The sequence below is a fragment of the Mustela erminea genome, chromosome 15, assembly GCF_009829155.1.
Source record: "Mustela erminea isolate mMusErm1 chromosome 15, mMusErm1.Pri, whole genome shotgun sequence".
Classification (NCBI taxonomy): Eukaryota; Metazoa; Chordata; class Mammalia; order Carnivora; family Mustelidae; genus Mustela; species Mustela erminea.
Window position 1 is genome coordinate 30483542 of NC_045628.1, and position 17751 is coordinate 30501292.

Here is a 17751-nt window from a genome sequence, read left to right on the forward strand (position 1 = left end):
TTATCCTTTTTTTTTTTTTCCTGATACCAAAACCTGACTAAGATATTAAAAGAAAAAATTAATACAGGCAAGCATTACTCAAACATAGATAAAAAAAAGCTCTTAACAATATTATCAAATCACATCCAGCAGTATAAAAGATACATCACACCCACTAGGGTTTTTCTTAGAAATGCAAGGTTAGTTTAACTTTCAAAAATAACACTTTCAAAAAAAAAAATTACACTTCCAGTGTAATTCACCATATTAACTGAATAAACAGGAAAAATTGTATAATCTTCTCAATAAATAATGAAAAAGCATTTGACAAAATTAGCACTTAATCAGTGATGAAAATGTCTCACAAAACCAGGATTTAAGGAAACGTCTTCAACCTAGGATTATAAAGGATAGAGGATATCTACAGAAGAATCTACAGTTAATATCATATTTAATGGTGAAATATTGAATACCCCCCTAATAAGTTCAGGAACAAGGCACAAGGTGACTGTTCTCACCACATCTATTTAACATTGTTGTAGAAGTTCTAGCACCTTTTCCTCCCCTAAGAAAGTTCACTGTCATCACCAGGGTATACTAGCCTATTTGAAAGATAGTCCAGTGATGACATCTGGTTAGACAACTTTGTTTTATTTTATCATTACTACTTTTTAAGCTACTTACATACTGAATTTATTCTTGGTATTAAAAAAATGTATTTCATTGTGGCAAGAACTACTTAACATGAGAGTTACCTCTTAACACATTTCGAGCATATAATATGATATTGTTAATCACAGGTACGATGTACAGGAGATCACTTGCGCTTACTTATCTTTCATAACTGAAACTTTACACTGGTTTATCACCAGCTCCCCATTTCCCCCTCCTCCCAACCATTCTATTCTCTGCTTCTGTGAGTTTGACTATTTTAGATACTTCATGTAAGTGGAATCGTGCAGTATTTTGTCTGTCTGTGACTAGCTTATTTCACTCATTATAGTGTCCTCCAGGTTCACCCATGTTCTATAGCAGAGTAGCGTATTTTACCAGTCAGTTTCCTGGGACTGGATTAGTGCACAGCTTACTGTCTCAACCTGTCCAATCTTACATGGTTGTTTTCTTTGCCACTGCGCAGGTTACAGGCAGGCTAACTTTAACAAATGTTGGTTTAACAGATAGGGTATTGCTTTTAGCCTGAATTTGTAACACAGATGTTTGATGAACTAAGTAATGTGTATGTAGTTTTTGTGAGTTAGGATATTCTGTCTTGGTAAGTTTTTAATATTTTGTTTAAAAATCCGGGGTGCCTGGGTGGCTCTCAGTTGGTTAAGCATCTGCCTTCAGTCTCAGGTCATGATTTCAGGATCTTGGACTCCCTGGGAGTGGGGAGTCTGCTTCTCCCTTTCCCTCTGCTCCTCCCCTCTCTCCTCTCTCAAGTAAATAAATAAAATTTTAAAAATTTACAAGTATGCTACTCATTTTTCTGAATAAACCATATAGTGTGATGATATAATTTTATGACCTTACTGCAATGTTTATTATAATAATTATTCATTATGCTCCATTAACATTAGTAGCACCAATTACAATTTAAATCATTTATTATTGGAGGAAAGTGGTTTCAGTGCTTGTTTTACTGGACATGCCTTAGATATATACTGATTGAGGCCTTTTTGATGTCATTCTTTGAGCATAGTACTAAAGAGGACTGTGATTCAGAGGATATATAAAGTTGTTGGTTGGAGAATAGGAGGCTGATTTTTCTTGATCATCTTTAATAGTTTTTCCAACTTCATTGGGAAATAACTTGGAACAGTTGTGTTTAAAAGTATTGTTCTATTTAAATCTCATAACAGGACAATTAAAATGAATGCTAGAAAATTTTGTAATAATTTAAAGAGTTGTTTACTTTTTATATACCAAAAAATGTGGATTATACTGATGCCATATTTCTTCGGTGGGTGCATATTTCTGTTTTTAAAAGGATATCCAAGAAGCAAACTTCAAGACCTCGAGTAGCCGATTGCTTGCAGCTGTTATGTCGGCTCTTTGCCACACTTCTGTTAAGCTGACTTCTATCTTCCCTATTGCATACGATGGAGAGGTACTGCTACGATCAATTGTTAAACAAGTTAGCACAGAGAATGACTCAACACTAGTTCACCGGTTTCCCCTTTTGGTAGCACATATGGAGAAACTCAGCCAGGTAGGTCTTTCTCTGAACTTTTATACTGAAAACCACAAAGGAGGGCCTATTTAAGTTGGTGCTTATTCTTCTATATTGGTGTTTACCAAACAAATATGTGTTTCACAAGAAAACCTAAAATTCAAGGGGGAAAATTTTTTCATGTTTACCTATAAATCTGTAATATTTTTTCTCTAATTTTTAAATTTTGAATGAAACCTAACCTACTAAAAAAAATGTGAGGGTCATGCAATGAATTCCCACATATTTTTTATACGCCAAACCCCTTGAAAGTTGCAGATACTATAAGCATACTTTTATATTATAATATTTTAGATTGCCAAGATAGAATTTGAGGGAAATAAATAAATTTTTGAAAGATTTTTTCAATAACATTTTGATGTATTAAAAACATTCTAAAACAATCAAAGTAGTAACCCACTTAGGTTTATTAGAAAGCACTATAGAAAAACAACTTACATACACAAGAAAACCATGTATAATATTATCAAGTCGATGAGAAGTAATCTTTAAAATGAAAGCCAAGAAAAGCAGTAGAATATAGAATAGTTATCCTAATTACTTTGCAATAGCAATTTTATGTTGACTGAAGCAATAGAAAAATTATGAGAAAATTTTAAGTGACATACAGAAATGAAGGACATTAGCAGAATGGGAAGAAAATTTATAGTTAATATAATACCTTTGTAGAATTACTACAAGAGTAATAAATATAATAAGAGTAAATATAAGAGGAACTTTAGAGAGTAAGCCAGCACGGGAAAAATTTCAGCCTTACTAGAAACTAAATGTGAATGAATTGAAGTACTGATTTATTTGTAAAAATTAGAAAAAATGATTTTTTTTTCTCTTACTAAGTCCTACTCTGCTGAGACTATGAGGAAACCTACTAAATTTATAGATGGTTTCTTTCATTATGTAATTAGTCTAAGTAATCTTCTTTCAGTCTTTCAGCAGGTATTTATTGTATTCTTAGTATTTATAAGGAAACCTACTAAATTTATAGATGGTTTCTTTCATTATGTAATTAGTCTAAGTAATCTTCTTTCAGTCTTTCAGCAGGTATTTATTGTATTCTTAGTATTTACGGGGATTATAATTAGGTACTAGTTGAAACAGGAGTAAAAAACATAGCTATTGAATTGGTGGAGCAGTGGATATCTATAAACTGGAAGATATTCTTACGGGATAAATCATCAATTCAGTATTAGGTGTGATGAGTATTTGCAAAGGAAATTATCCAAGGAAATAATTGAAAGACTGAAGTTTTATGTGTATTTTATTAAAAGGAAAATGGGAAACTTTAATGAGAGCCTTGGTATGTTCATTGCTAAGTCAAATAGTTTAATTTGGATATATCAGTGTGACAGAAAAGAGCTCAGCTTTTAAAAATAGCTATATTTACACTTATTTTTTTAAGATTTTATTTATTTGACAGAGAGAGAGCATAGCAGGCAGAGTGGCAGGCAGAGGGAGAGAGAGAAGCAGGCACCCTGCCGAGCAAGGAGCCCAATGCGGGACTCCATCCCAGGACCCCAGGATCATGATTTGAGCCGAAGGCAACTGCTTAAGGGACTGAGCCACTGAGGCGTCCCTACATTTACATTTAATATCAAGAGTGATGTTGGGGCTCCTGGGGTGGCTCATTCGGTTAAGTGTCTGCCTTCAACTTAGGTCATGATCTCAGGGTCCTGGGATTGAACCCTGCGTTAGACTCCCTGCTCAGTGAGGAATCTGCTTCTCCCTCGGCCCCTCCTCCCCTCCCCACATCCCTCCTCCTGTACTCTCATGCATGCGCTTGCTTTCTCAAATAAATAAAATCTTTTTAAAAAGGTGATGTTTTTACATTTTTTTATTAGAAAATCAGAAACCAAAGTATATATCCTTTATGACTATGGTATACTATGATGACTGTGTAAACTGTGTGCTAAAGGCATATGTATTTTGTAATATGTATGTAGTACATATTTTGAAAGAGAATACTGAGAAATGAAAATAATGCTTAGGTGATAAAGTTATGGGTAATTCTCTTATTATTCCTTTGGAATTCACTTTAGTGTTTACAATGTTTTCCTTAAAGGTATAATAAAATTTCTAAATATTTAAAGATTTTCAGAACTATAAACATTTGGTAATTATTAATAATTAATAATTCAATATTTGTAGGTCTTTGTTAATATTCTGTGAAGATAGAATGCATCTTCTATTATCTTAATAGATATTGCAGGATTCTACCATTTGGGTGTAGCATAATTCAGTTAATCTTTTCCCTCTATAAATACACATATTTAGGAATGCCTGGGTGGCTCAGTTGGTTGGGCAGCTGCCTTGGGCTCAGGTCATGATCCCAGCGTTTTGGGATCGAGTCCCACATCGGGCCCCTTGCTCCGCAGAGAGCCTGCTTCTCCCTCTGACTCTGCCTGCCACTCTGCCTGTGCTCGCTCTCGCTCGCTCGCTCGCTCTCTGACAAATAAATAAATAAATAAATAAAATCTTCAAAAAAAACAATACACATATTTAGATTGTTCCCAGTATTTTAGTATTTTAAACATGCTGAAAATGCCATTGACTGCATTTTTATGCGTGTTCATGATGATTTTTCCAGACTAAATCACCGGGAGTGGAAAAATTCTTAAGTGAAAGAAAAACACCTCAAGACTTTACAATTATCAAATTGTCCTCCAGAAAGCCAGTGTCACCTTGCATTCCCCATCACTGGTGAATGAATTCCTTTTTCTAAAATTTAGGTGGCTAGTGATATGCATATATGTATATGTATATTTTTTTTATTCTTCAACTAAAACATTGACACCATTAACTCCATTTTAAGATTATATGGGAAGCTTCTTGTATTAATCTTGTTAGTCACTAATTAGAAACTAAATGGGTATAACTAAATAAATATACTTTACCCATACCCCTAATAAAGTCCTTCCAAGGTTGTTGATTATGGAATACACTGGGGATTGAGTTTCATCCAAAACTGATTTTCTGAGAAGTGCCAGAAAGTAAAGTTCTGGAGAATCAAAGTGATGTAAAGGATAGAAGAATTATAATTTTAACAAAATCAGGAGTTGATTATTGTAAAGCCAGGAAAACTAATTACGTAAGAAATTGATGTTATGGTTATCTTATTCAAGTGATAATAGAAATAATTTAAAGATGGAGGATTATCTCTAAGAGACTTTTTGTTAAGCCTAAGATTATGCTTTAAGAAAGATATATAATGATGCTTGTGATGATTTTAACTGTAATTAATTAATTAATTAACTTAATATTCTGTCATGGGTTGAGTATAAAGATGCTTTTCTGCCTTGAGATTTTATGACTTTATGAAATCTTTTGAATGTGTTACCTATGCTATCTCTCATAAAGCAGTATGGAATGTTTATAGAAAGCAGTATGGAAAAACTTGTGTGTTCAGGGGCCATTCAGGTGATTTTGATAAACGAATTACAACATATAGTTCCCCTGATTTTACCGAAGTTGAGGCATTGCAAAGAAGCTGGAACTAAATCCCAGGTTGTTTGATTTGCTAGTCTACAGTAAAATTGAAATGGTCATTGCTCACAATTTCCCCCTCTCAAAATCAGATGCATTTACTCCCTGTCCATAGTGGGCTAAAAGATATGGTATTGGATGGTAAAAAATGATAAAGAGTGTTCATGCTGGATATCACTTAAATTAATCATCTTTTCCCTTTATTTCTGGGAAAAAAATATTTTCCCCCTTGGTCTTTAATGGGACTTTATAATTTCTTATCCATTGGTAGGGGTTGGAATTTCTTAGGAAATCAAGTATAGTAGGAAATGTAAAACTGCATAGGAGTATTTGTAGTAAAATTCCATATTTTTATTATATATATATATATATATATATACAGAAAGAATTTTATTAGAAAATAGATTTGGGGGCGCCTGGGTGGCTCAGTGGGTCAAGCCTCTTCCTTTGGCTCAGGTCCTGATTTAAGGGTCAAGGGATGGAGCCTGTCTCCCCCTTTCTCTCTGCCTGCCTCTCTGCATACTTGTGATCTCTCTCTTTGTATCAAATAAATAAATAAAATCTTAAAAAAAAAAAAAAGAAAAGTAAATAGATTTGTACATACTATTTCTCAGTTGCCTTACTTCCTGTTCGCTTTGGCAGCTCATATACTCAGTTACTTTACCTCTAAATATACCAGAAATAATTATCTTATATTGGAATCTTGCTCTATAAAAAAAGGTTTTCAGACAGGAGTGTTTTTCTGTCATATATGATTGTTATTGAGAAGTTAAGAGAATAAGTGAAAATGACTCAAAGCTAATAAAAAAAAAATCTTGTAAGGATGTGGTACTTTTACGATACACAGAGAAAATAATTGAAAAAAGAACTTCTAAGTGAAAAGTAAATTCACTGGTTCCACAAGCAACTGGATGGATTTATAGACATAGAGTCAGGCCTGAATTTCAAGGGTGTCATCTAGAAAAATAAGATTTGCAGTTGAGGGCTACTCACATGAAGGAAAATAAAGCAGTAATATCCTGGAACTTTTTTCTTTTCCATGTACCATAGAGTGAAGAGAATATCTCTGGTATGACAAGCTTCCGTGAAGTTCTGGAGAAAATGTTGGTTATTGTTGTGCTCCCAGTCAGGAATAGCCTGAGGCGAGAAAATGAACTCTTCTCCTCCCACCTGGTTTCCAACACCTGTGGATTGCTGGCCAGTATTGTCAGCGAGCTGACAGCATCAGCCCTGGGATCTGAGGTAACGTTATATTTTGAGACTGGGTAATAAGCACATGTTTAAACTTTCCACATAGTTTCTTTTTTCACATATTTTGGCTTTGTAGAAACTAATTTTAATCCCATTTGTGTTGTTTTTCTTTCAAACAACACAAAACCTTCCAAGCTAAATTGTTTCTTTGCTTTTCCCTTCCTTATACTACTTCTCTGTTCCTGCTTGCTCCCCCTCTCTCTCACGTTTGCCCAGGATGTCACAGTAATACAAACCGTATGTTTTCCTTATATGCTCCATAGTACAACCTCACTGCGATGTCGCAACAGAAGCAAAAATCATTCGCATTCCTGGGTAATGCATAATGGAAATGGGGCTGCTAATAGTGAGCACATGGTATGGAGGAGGTAAAGAGGATTAGACCTTAGTTCTGCTCACTTGACTGACACTAGACAAATAACGTATGTAAAATGGGCCTTCGGTACACTCACATTGCTGTACATCCAAAATTTTAAAAGAAACAAATATTACTGTGTTTGGGAAAACTACTTTGAAAGGGCTTTACATTTTGTAAAGTAACATTTTTAACTATTTCAGTGCCCTGCTCACTCTGTTGTACAATTTATATAAATGTTTTGACTGAATTTAGTGAAGTTTTCTAATTTTATCCCAAAAAAGCAGACAGAAGATTGGTTATGAAAATTATGTCCTGGGGCACCTGGGTGGCTCAGTGGGTTAAGCTTCTGCCTTCAGCTCAGGTCATGATCTCAGAGTCCTGGGATCGAGTCCCCCATCGGGCTCTTTGCTCAGGAGGGAGCCTGCTTCTCTCTCTCTCTCTCTCTCTCTCTCTCTGCCTGCCTCTCTGTCTACTTGTGACCTCTCTCTGTCAAATAAATAAATGAAATATTAAAAAAAAAAAGAAAAAAAGAAAATCATGTCCTAATGTGAAACACCTTCTATCACTTAAATGAATGTTTAATAGCTAGCATGTATGCCATTGCTTGCAAAATAACATCTTCTTTCTCTTTTACTTTTATAGTTCCTAGCCTTTGTTTTTTCTTACTTACAGATTTATTTTAGAATCTATGGTTAATTAATTCATGTAGTCTATACTCATTACTGATTCATAGTGACAGTTTAGCCTTTAGGATTTCTGAATGATTACATGCACCTGCACACATTTTAGTATTTCACCCTGGGAAGCACTTCCTTCATTTCTTTGTTAGCTTTGACTTAGCTGTAGGAGGTCATTGAATCCCCTGTCAGAAAATTTTAATTTGGTTCTTTTTTTCCCCACTTAGTCATTCAACCTATAATATACTTCCCTTCCATACCAGATCCTGGAGAAAGTCTCTGATACATAGCTCCCCCTCAGAAGGTTACTGTCTAGTTTTCCCCTATGAGCTTTTTTTTTTAATGAAAAAGAATGTCCCAAATTGCAGGTGCCTAATATACAAACTTGGAAGTTTACAAAGGTCCTGGCTTAGACACCCATATTTCTTTCTTTCCCACGGCAGTTCAAAATTTTTGCTAGAATCATAAACTTCAGTTTTTTCCTCTTGTGGGTCTTCCAGATTTCTGCAGCCAATTTAGATCAAAAGCTGGCTTCGTAATTAAAGAGTGGTTTCAAGCCAAAATAAGTTCACTGATCTTCTCTAATGAGTCTGTAATTAGTGAGGCTGTACTTGTTTGTGTATATATATTCAAATATTGAAAGCCAAGTTATCATAATATATTTTAGTGGTATTCAAATTTAAGACATAGAACATTTTTTGCTAATAAAAGTCTTCAGAACTCCCAGATAAGAGGAGGGATAGGATAGCCTGACTGACAAAGGAAACTTAAGTTCACTTCTTTGTTGACTACCCATCTCTGCTGAATCCCTAGAGCCCGATGTCTCATGGTTTGAAAACGTTTGGTCCATAGAATGTTGGTGAAATTTTGGTATCTCTTTTCAAAGTGAGTGATATAATTCGTTCATATGTTATGACCGTAATTACTTACAGGTTTATAGTTCTGATATTATAAATTAAGTGAAATGTATAGTTTCCTATGACTAAGAGAAGAAAATACTGTCAAGTGATAATGATTTATAAATTTAAAATCTGGTTTTATTGCTGGGTAATCTCTATAGAATGTATATTTAGGAAGGCTTACAGCCACTTGTTAAATGTAGGTTATCTTTTTGAACTTCTTAGAAATTTGGGGGTTTTGTTAAAGGCATGTTATTAACGCTCAGGTACAGACTGCTGACATATAATTGCTTTTGCTTTTGTTCCTAGGTTGATGGACTTAATTCTCTCCACTCCGTTAAAGCCAGTGCTAATCGATTCACAAAAACAAGTCAAGGAAGAAGTTGGAACACTGGGAATGGGTCCCCTGATGCAATCTGTTTTTCAGTAGACAAACCTGGAATAGTTGTGGTTGGTTTTTCTGTCTATGGAGGAGGTGGAATTCATGAATATGAATTAGAGGTATTGGTTGATGACGTAAGTACGACTCTTAACAGTATTCATCTTGCTGTGTGGGTTACCATTATCATAGTAAGGCTGCCCAGATCTTTGAGGGGTTAGCTGATTAATCATAATCATCCTGGCAGATGTGAAAGAAATTGAAAGAAAGTGATCCTACATGATTGCTTTGTGTGCCATTCTGGATCACTTCTGCCTCATATTTTTTACACTTCCAGGGGAGATGTTAAATGAAAAGACTAGAAATTACATAGCTAAGCCCCTGATTACAACTTTTGTGTAATTTTTTTTTGCTATTGTAGTTTTTTAAGAAATGAGAACGATAGATCAATACTATTACCTGTATCAGTGATTAAAGCAATTTTGTCATAGAGTGCTAATGGATGATTCCTAGTAAAGATACTAACTGATTGATTAAGGTCTATCTTACTATATTCTCTAAATTACTTTAAAAACCTGAGTTTTCACTAAGTTTTATTAAAATGGGACAGAAAGTTACCATGTCAATTATTTAATAATAAATGGAAATCTATCCATATCTTGGTTCTTTGTAACAATTAATTTATTTCCCTAATTCATTAAGTTCTATAGTTAGAGTTGCACTCTTCTAATGAAGAAGTGGGAATCACTTTAAGACATCAGATGAGGAAAGCCCATTTATATGATTTAGGTTCTAGTGTCCTTAGGAAATCAGATAAAAGTGAATACTTTAGCATACCAAAAATTTTTTCTTCAGTATGGTATGAGGATATGCTGATGGATAATTTTATATGCAAGAAAATAAACTGCTTAAAACAAACAAAATTAAGAATATGATGGGTTTTGTTTTGTTTTAATTAGAGTGAACATGCAGGAGATTCGACTCATTCTCATAGGTGGACATCTCTAGAATTAGTCAAAGGAACCTATACAACAGATGATTCACCCAGTGATATAGCTGAAATCAGACTTGACAAAGTTGTTCCTTTAAAGGTAATTTCATTATGTTTCTTTTGTAAATAAGAGGTATTATTATGTAGCTTACTTAAAAAGTAATGAGAAGTATTCCTTTAAGTGGTGCTTTAAATGTTATTGAGTCACTACTATACTCCTGATATTGTACTGTCTTATATTCTATTTTTGCAAAAAATTTCTTAAAAATCTGGTTTAGTAGAAAGTATTGTTAGGTTTTGGAGTTAGATAGAAGTAGCTTCAGATGCCTGCTCTTCCACATAGTAGCTCTAAGACATTGAACTTCATTCATTATTTAGCTACTGTGGGACTTATCTGTAGATTGGGAAGGATAGTACCTATACTGTAGTGTTGTTTAGGTAAAATTAAATAATGGAATAAAGTACTTGTCTCCATGCCTAGCACAGCATAGAAGCTCAGTAAATATGAGTTCCTGTCTTTCCTTCTCATTGTGACAAAACTCACTTTTTTAAAAGGTAGGCTTGGGGGATGCCTGGGTGGCTCAGTGGGTTAAGCCTCTGCCTTCAGCTCAGGTCATAATCTCAGGGTTATGGGATCGAGTCCCACATCAGGCTCTCTGCCCGGTGGGGAGCCTGCTTCCCCCTCTCTCTCTGCCTGCCTCTCTGCCTACTTGTGTTCTCTCTGTCAAATAAATAAATAAAAATCTTAAAAAAAAAAAAAAAAAGTGGACTTGGGGCACCTGGTGGCTCAGTTGGTTAAGCTTCTGCCTTCCGCTCAGGTCATGATCCCAGGGTGCTGGGATCGAGCCTCACATTGGGCTTCCTGCTCAGTGGGGAGCCTGCTTCTCCCTCTCCTTCTCCCTCTGCTTGTGTTCTCTTGCTCTCTCGTACTTTCTCTATCAAATAAATAATATCTTTTTAAAAAGTGGGCTTAATAAACTATTAGTTAATAGTAATTTAAATTACTATTACTCTATATAAGTTGTTTATGCATGTAACTTTGTTGTCTAGCAGTAAATAACGAATTAGCAAAACAGAAATTGTACTTAACTTTAATTATGAATGGAGTGATTCCGAATTCAACTGTATATTGTTATTTTTTTTTTTAATTTCTTTTCAGCATAACAGTATTCATTGTTTTTGCACCACACCCAGTGCTCCATGCAATACGTGCCCTCCTTAATACCCACCACCTGGCTCCCCCAACCTCCCACCGCCTGCCCCTTCAAAACCCTCAGGTTGTTTTTCAGAGTCCATAGTCTCATGGTTCACCTCCCCTTTCAGTTTCCCTCAACTCCCTTCTCCTCTCCATCTTCCCATGTCCTCCATGCTATTTGTTATGCTCCGCAAATAAGTGAAACCATATGATAATTGACTCTCTCTGCTTGACTTATTTCACTCAGCATAATCTCTTCAAGTCCCGTCCAGTCCATGTTGCTACAAAAGTTGGGTATTCATCCTTTCTGATGGAGGCATAATACTCCATAGTGTATATGGACCACATCTTCCTTATCCATTCGTCCATTGAAGGGCATCTTGGTTCTTTCCACAGTTTGGCGACCGTGGCCATTGCTGCTATAAACATTGGGGTACAGATGGCCCTTCTTTTCACCACATCTGTATCTTTGGGGTAAATACTCAGTAGTACAATAGCAGGGTCATAGGGAAGCTCTGTTTTTAATTTCTTGAGGACTCTCCACACTGTTCTCCAAAGTGGCTGCACCAACGTGCTTTCCCACCAACAGTGTAAGAGGGTTCCCCTTTCTCCACATCCTCTCCAAAACACATTATTTCCTGTCTTGCTAATTTTGGCCATTCTAACAGGTATAAGGTGGTATCTCAATGTAGTTTTAATTTGAATCTCCCTGATGGGTAGTGATGATGAACATTTTTTCATGTGTCTGATAGCCATTTGTATGTCTTCATTGGAGAAGTGTCTCTTCATATCTTCTGCCCATTTTTTGATATGATTATCTGTTTTGTATGTGTTGAGTTTGAGAAGTTTTTTATAGATCCTGGATATCAACCTTTTGTCTGTACTGTCATTTGCACATATAAATATCTTCTCCCATTCTGTGGGTTGCCTTTTTGTTTTGTTGACTGCTTCCTTTGCTGTGCAGAAGCTTTTGATCTTGATGAAGTCCCAAAAGTTCATTTTCGCTTTCATTTCCTTGGCCTTTGGAGACATATCTTGAAAGAAGTTGCTGTGGCTGATATCAAAGGGGCTACTGCCTTTGTTCTCCTCTAGGATTCTGATGGATTCCTGGCTCACATTGAGGTCTTTTATCCATTTCGAGTTTATCTTTGTGTACAGCGTAAGAGAATGGTCGAGTTTCATTCTTCTACATATAGCTGTCCAATTTTCCCAGCACCATTTATTGAAGAGACTGTCTTTTTTCCACTGTACATTTTTTCCTGCTTTGTCGAAGATTATTTGACCATAGAGTTGAGGGTCCATATCTGGGCTCTCTACTCTGTTACACTGGTCTAGGTGTCTGTTTTTATGCCAGTACCATGCTGTCTTGGTGATCACAGCTTTGCAGTAAAGCTTGAAATCAGGTAACATGATGCCGCCAGTTTTATTTTTGTTTTTCAACATTTCCTTAGCGATTAGGGGTCTCTTCTGATTCCATGCAAATTTTTGGATTATTTCCTCCAGCTCTTTGAAAAATACCGGTGGAATTTTGATCGGAATGGCATTAAAAGTATAGATTGCTCTAGGCAGTATAGACATTTTAACAATGTTTATTCTTCCGACCCAAGAGCATGGAATGGTCTTCCATCTTTTTGTGTCTTCAATTTCTTTCATGAGTGTTCTGTAGTTCCTCAAGTACAGATCCTTTACCTCTTTGGTTAGGTTTATTCCCAGGTATCTTATGGTTCTTGGTGCTATAGTAAATGGAACCAATTCTCTAATTTCCCTTTCTGTATTTTCATTGTTAGTGTGTAAGAAAGCCACTGATTTCTGAACATTGACTTTGTTTCCTGCCACATTACTGAATTGCTGTATGAGTTCTAGTAGTTATATTGTTATTTTTATTATAGAGCAGAATTTGGGATAAGATAAGTTCATCAGAGACATTATCAAAAAGAGTTTAGGTACTAAAAAATCAAAAAATCTTCACTATGAGGTTTATATCGTAGATCATACAGACATACATGTCTGTATCTCGTGTTTTCTACACATAGTGCATCTTATTTAGGACAACTTTTGCTTACGAATATTTTTTCCCATTTCTGTCCACCTAACTCTTTCCATCTTTGAGTGTCTCTTAAAAAAAATATAGTAGACTCACCACTATTTTTTCCCACATTTGAAATTATTTCAAAAGTTAAATCCATCAAAAAAAATTAGATAATGTATTTAAAATCTTTTGTTATGGTTAATATTCTTTACATTATGGTTAAGAGCAGGAACTACCTATATTCAAATACTAATTCCATCACGTATTAGCTGTGTGACTTTGGGTGAGTTACTTAACTTCTCTGTGCCTCAGATTCCTCATCAGTAAAATAGGCATATTAATGGTACTTACCTTATGAAGTCATTTAAAGGTATAATTTGATTAAAGCATTTGAAATACTTAGTATACTTTCCTTTAAATTGTAAACATCAGGAAGTGTTGCTTATCTTCCAGTTTGATTCATTCAAATGTGTTTAACCAAATCATCTATAAATGACAAATTCAGTTTATTTGCCCAGTTTTTTTTATATCCTCTGTACATTATAAACATGCTTTGTATCTTGATTGTGAAGGAAAATGTTAAATATGCTGTGCGCTTGAGGAACTACGGAAGCCGTACAGCCAACGGAGATGGAGGAATGACCACCGTTCAGTGCCCTGATGGCGTGACATTCACATTCAGCACATGCAGCTTGAGTAGTAATGGCACAAACCAAACCAGAGGACAGATTCCACAGATACTCTACTATAGGTGAGTGTGTGTGTAGAAGTAAAGGGACTATTTTTAAGTGATAGGACACATACAGTTTATTACCAAGGTAAAAAATGCTAAATTCATAGTTATAATTATGCTGTGTAACTGCCTTGCACATACTTGTGCTAATTCATATAAAAAGGTCTCATTTTAATGTGTAAATTCAGTCTTTATTGTAAAGGTGAGTGCTTTAAAATGTAGTTGCCATTATTTCTTTAATATCCTTGAAATATTTTGTGTCTTGGACATGTGTGCTATTGTTACTTTTTTTTTTTTTAAGATTTTGTTTATCTATTTGACAGACAGATATCTCAACTAGGCAGACAGACTGGGAGAGAGAAGCAGGGAAGCAGGCTCCCTGCTGAGCAGAGAGTCCAATACGGGGCTCTATCCCAGGACCCTGAGATCATGACCTGAGTTGAAGGCAGAGGCTTAATCCACTGAGCCACCCAGGCGCTCCTCTATTGTCACTTTTTTTTTTTTTTAAAGCTTTTATTTATTTGACGGAGTGAGATTACAAGTAGGCAGAGAGGCAAACAGAGAGAGAGAGAAAGGAGGAAGCAGGCTCCCTGCCTAGCAGAGAGCCCGATACAGGACTTGATCCCAGGACCTTGAGATCATGACCTGAGCTAAAGGCAGAGGCTTAACCCACTGAGCCACCCAGGCAGCCCCTCTATTGTCACTTTTATAGTTTGTATCTACAGTTTCAAATTTAAGTGGAATTTATTCATTTCTTTTTAAAAATACCAAAAATTAATGATCAAATCAACTTTATCCAAGTACTAGTGTTGCCTTGATCCTATTATCCTGTCTGCAGTGTATTTTGATGTCTGTAAATCTAGTTCTTAAAGCCCTAGAGTACATAATGATGTACTCTAGGTACTCTTTAACCATTCCTTATGTAACCAGTACATAAAAAGAAGGATAACAATTTGGGGTAAAAAAAAAAAAAAACTTCTAAATATACATTTGTCACCACATCTTAGTTTTTCTTTTAGTGAGGTAGCTGGAGTCATACATAGTATCATTCACTGTAGCTACCCTCCGTCTGACTTAGCCTCAGATCACCAAGGTTGTGTATCACTTTCAGAGATTTGCTGCTTTCTCTCTTTCCTTCATAAACAATCTGGGAACACTGCCTGGCAATTTATACAAAGCCGTTCCCCTGGATGTAGAATTTTCTCCTGCCTTTCTGTGTGTGAAATAAAATAGAAACGGTAGGTGTTAAATAGCTTCCTGGTGGCAGGTTGCTGCTGAGATACAAGTTTTCTAGTCCTTCTACCAACTTGTGAAAAACTTTTTGTTACATAGCACTATAACAAATAGTATTCTCTTTCTCAAACCATACATTAAAAAGTCATATCATGCGCAGAAGTTATATATTCCAAAAAGCTGGGGAGCCCCTTAGAAGCATCTGCTATCTAGACTTTATTTCTTACACAAAATACAGTGTTTTAGATATTTATGTTTCCCACCAGCTTTACCAACCCTTAGCTTTAAATTTAAAATTAATTAAATTTAGGGACGCCTGGGTGGCTCAGTTGGGTAAGGGCCCAACTCTTGATTTCAGCTCAGGTTGTAATCTCAGGATTGTCCAATCAATCCCCACATCAGGCTCCACACCCAGCATGAAGCCTGCTTAAGATTCTTTCTCTCCGTCACCCTCTGCCCTTCTGCCTCCTGCCATGCACACGCACACACTCTTCTCTGTCTCTCTCTAATTAATTAATTAATTAAACAAAGTAAAATGTTTCAAATCTGACTTTTTCTAATCCCCATTATTAACAGTTCGATACAAACCATCACTAGTGCTCCCTGGCTAACAACTATCACAACTTCTAACCCAGTCTCCCTCCTTTTGCTGGGGTCCTGCTGCAGTCAGTTCTGCACAGTGCAGCCAGAAGGATCTTACAGAAATGTGCATCAGGGCAAGTGCTGCCCTTGCTCAGCTTTCCATCCCAGCATGAAATGTACGGTCTCACAGAGAAAGCATAGAAAGCTCACATGATCTGACATCTGTCACCCTCCATTCTCCTTTCATTCCAGGCACACTTGTCACTCTGTTCCTTAAACTTGCTCATTTTGTTCTTGTCTGAACCTTTATCTTACTGTTCCTTTTGCCTGAATACTTTTCCCTCAGCTTTTTCTTTTTTTTTTTTAAACATAATTCAGGCCTTTTTAAAGTATCGGTTCCTAAGATAGACTTTCCTTGGTAGTGTCTTAAAATAAGTGAGGAACTCTGATGTAAATATGATAACTAGAGTTAGATCATGTTTTACCTACCCTGTAAAATTTCATATGTTACTCTTGTTACAGGAGTGAATTTGATGGAGATTTACAATCCCAGCTTCTAAGTAAAGCCAATGAAGAAGATAAAAACTGTAGCAGAGCTCTCTCTGTGGTAAGCACTGTTGTTCGAGCTGCAAAAGACCTCTTGCACAGAGCTCTTGCTGTGGATGGTAAGACTTTTATTTGCTTAATAGTCATATTTCAAATTCTTTATTCTCTAACTTACACACAGGGTTAAGAAGAACCATCTTATAGAATCCCAGAGTATTTTATTCATGGTAGATCTGTACATGTATATACATTCATTTTGTATCAGTTGTACTCTACATATGCAGGATTTTTTAGGGTGTTCAAAAGCAGTTAGCTGATACCTGTTACTTTCTTAGTTAACCTAGTAAGAGAAAAACTCATCAGTAAGCTGAGTGTTTGCTTTATCCTTCCTTTAGGAGTAGAGAAGCATTTTGTTTTCTCTTTTAGGCATGTTTTTCTTCCTATGTATCCTATTTCCAGTAATGGTATCACCATTCATCCAAAGATCTGGGTAACCTAAACTCACTTATCTGATTTGAGTTCTGGGAGTTCTTCCACTGGCAACTCTCCAGTTGGTATTCCCCTGTCTGTTCTTCTGTATTTCAAGCTACTATGGTGCAGGCCTGTGTCCTTTTCCTCATGGATGGATAGCATCCCAGCAATCTCACTGCCACCTTTCTCCCACTCCTTGTCCATCCTCCACACTGGCAGCAGAGCTCGTTTACAAAAGGATTCATTGCTACCCACCCAGTCTTACTGTTATCTAGACCATTTGTTCCTGAGCCTAGTGCACACCTGGGAATCACCTAGTGAATCACCTGGGAAACTTTCTTAAAATAAAGAATATTTGGCCTGTCCAAACTAGAGGTTTGGGTTGGGCTAAGGAACTATTATTTTTAAATAAGTGCATCCTATGTCCATCAACAAAGTGCTTTCTCTGGTAAAATAGAAGACAATATAGCTTAATAAAGGTAAGCATTTTTGTAGTGTTTAATATGTGCAGGCATTGTTCTAAGCATTTTACATATATTAACTCAGTTTTCATAACATCCAGTGAGGGAAGTACTGTTATTATTCTTTTGTACAGAGGAATAACTGAGGCACATACCAGTTAAGTAATTGGTGTAATGTCACACATGTAGCCATGTGTGGTATCAGCTATAGTGGTTTAAAATCATGGCTGTTACTCTAGGTTTTAATCCTGGCTTTA

General features: G+C 35.9%; 1 protein-coding gene across 1 annotated transcript in view; it reads left to right on the plus strand.

Moving 5' to 3' along the window:
- LOC116574059 (E3 ubiquitin-protein ligase MYCBP2) overlaps positions 1-17751 on the plus strand; it is a 211509-nt gene that overhangs the window by 73295 nt on the left and 120463 nt on the right. The window contains exons 25-30 of the mRNA XM_032314603.1: positions 1967-2188; positions 6740-6931; positions 9184-9390; positions 10213-10344; positions 14041-14219; positions 16539-16681. Coding sequence (XP_032170494.1) covers positions 1967-2188; positions 6740-6931; positions 9184-9390; positions 10213-10344; positions 14041-14219; positions 16539-16681 — 1075 coding nt within the window. The remainder of the gene's footprint in view (positions 1-1966; positions 2189-6739; positions 6932-9183; positions 9391-10212; positions 10345-14040; positions 14220-16538; positions 16682-17751) is intronic.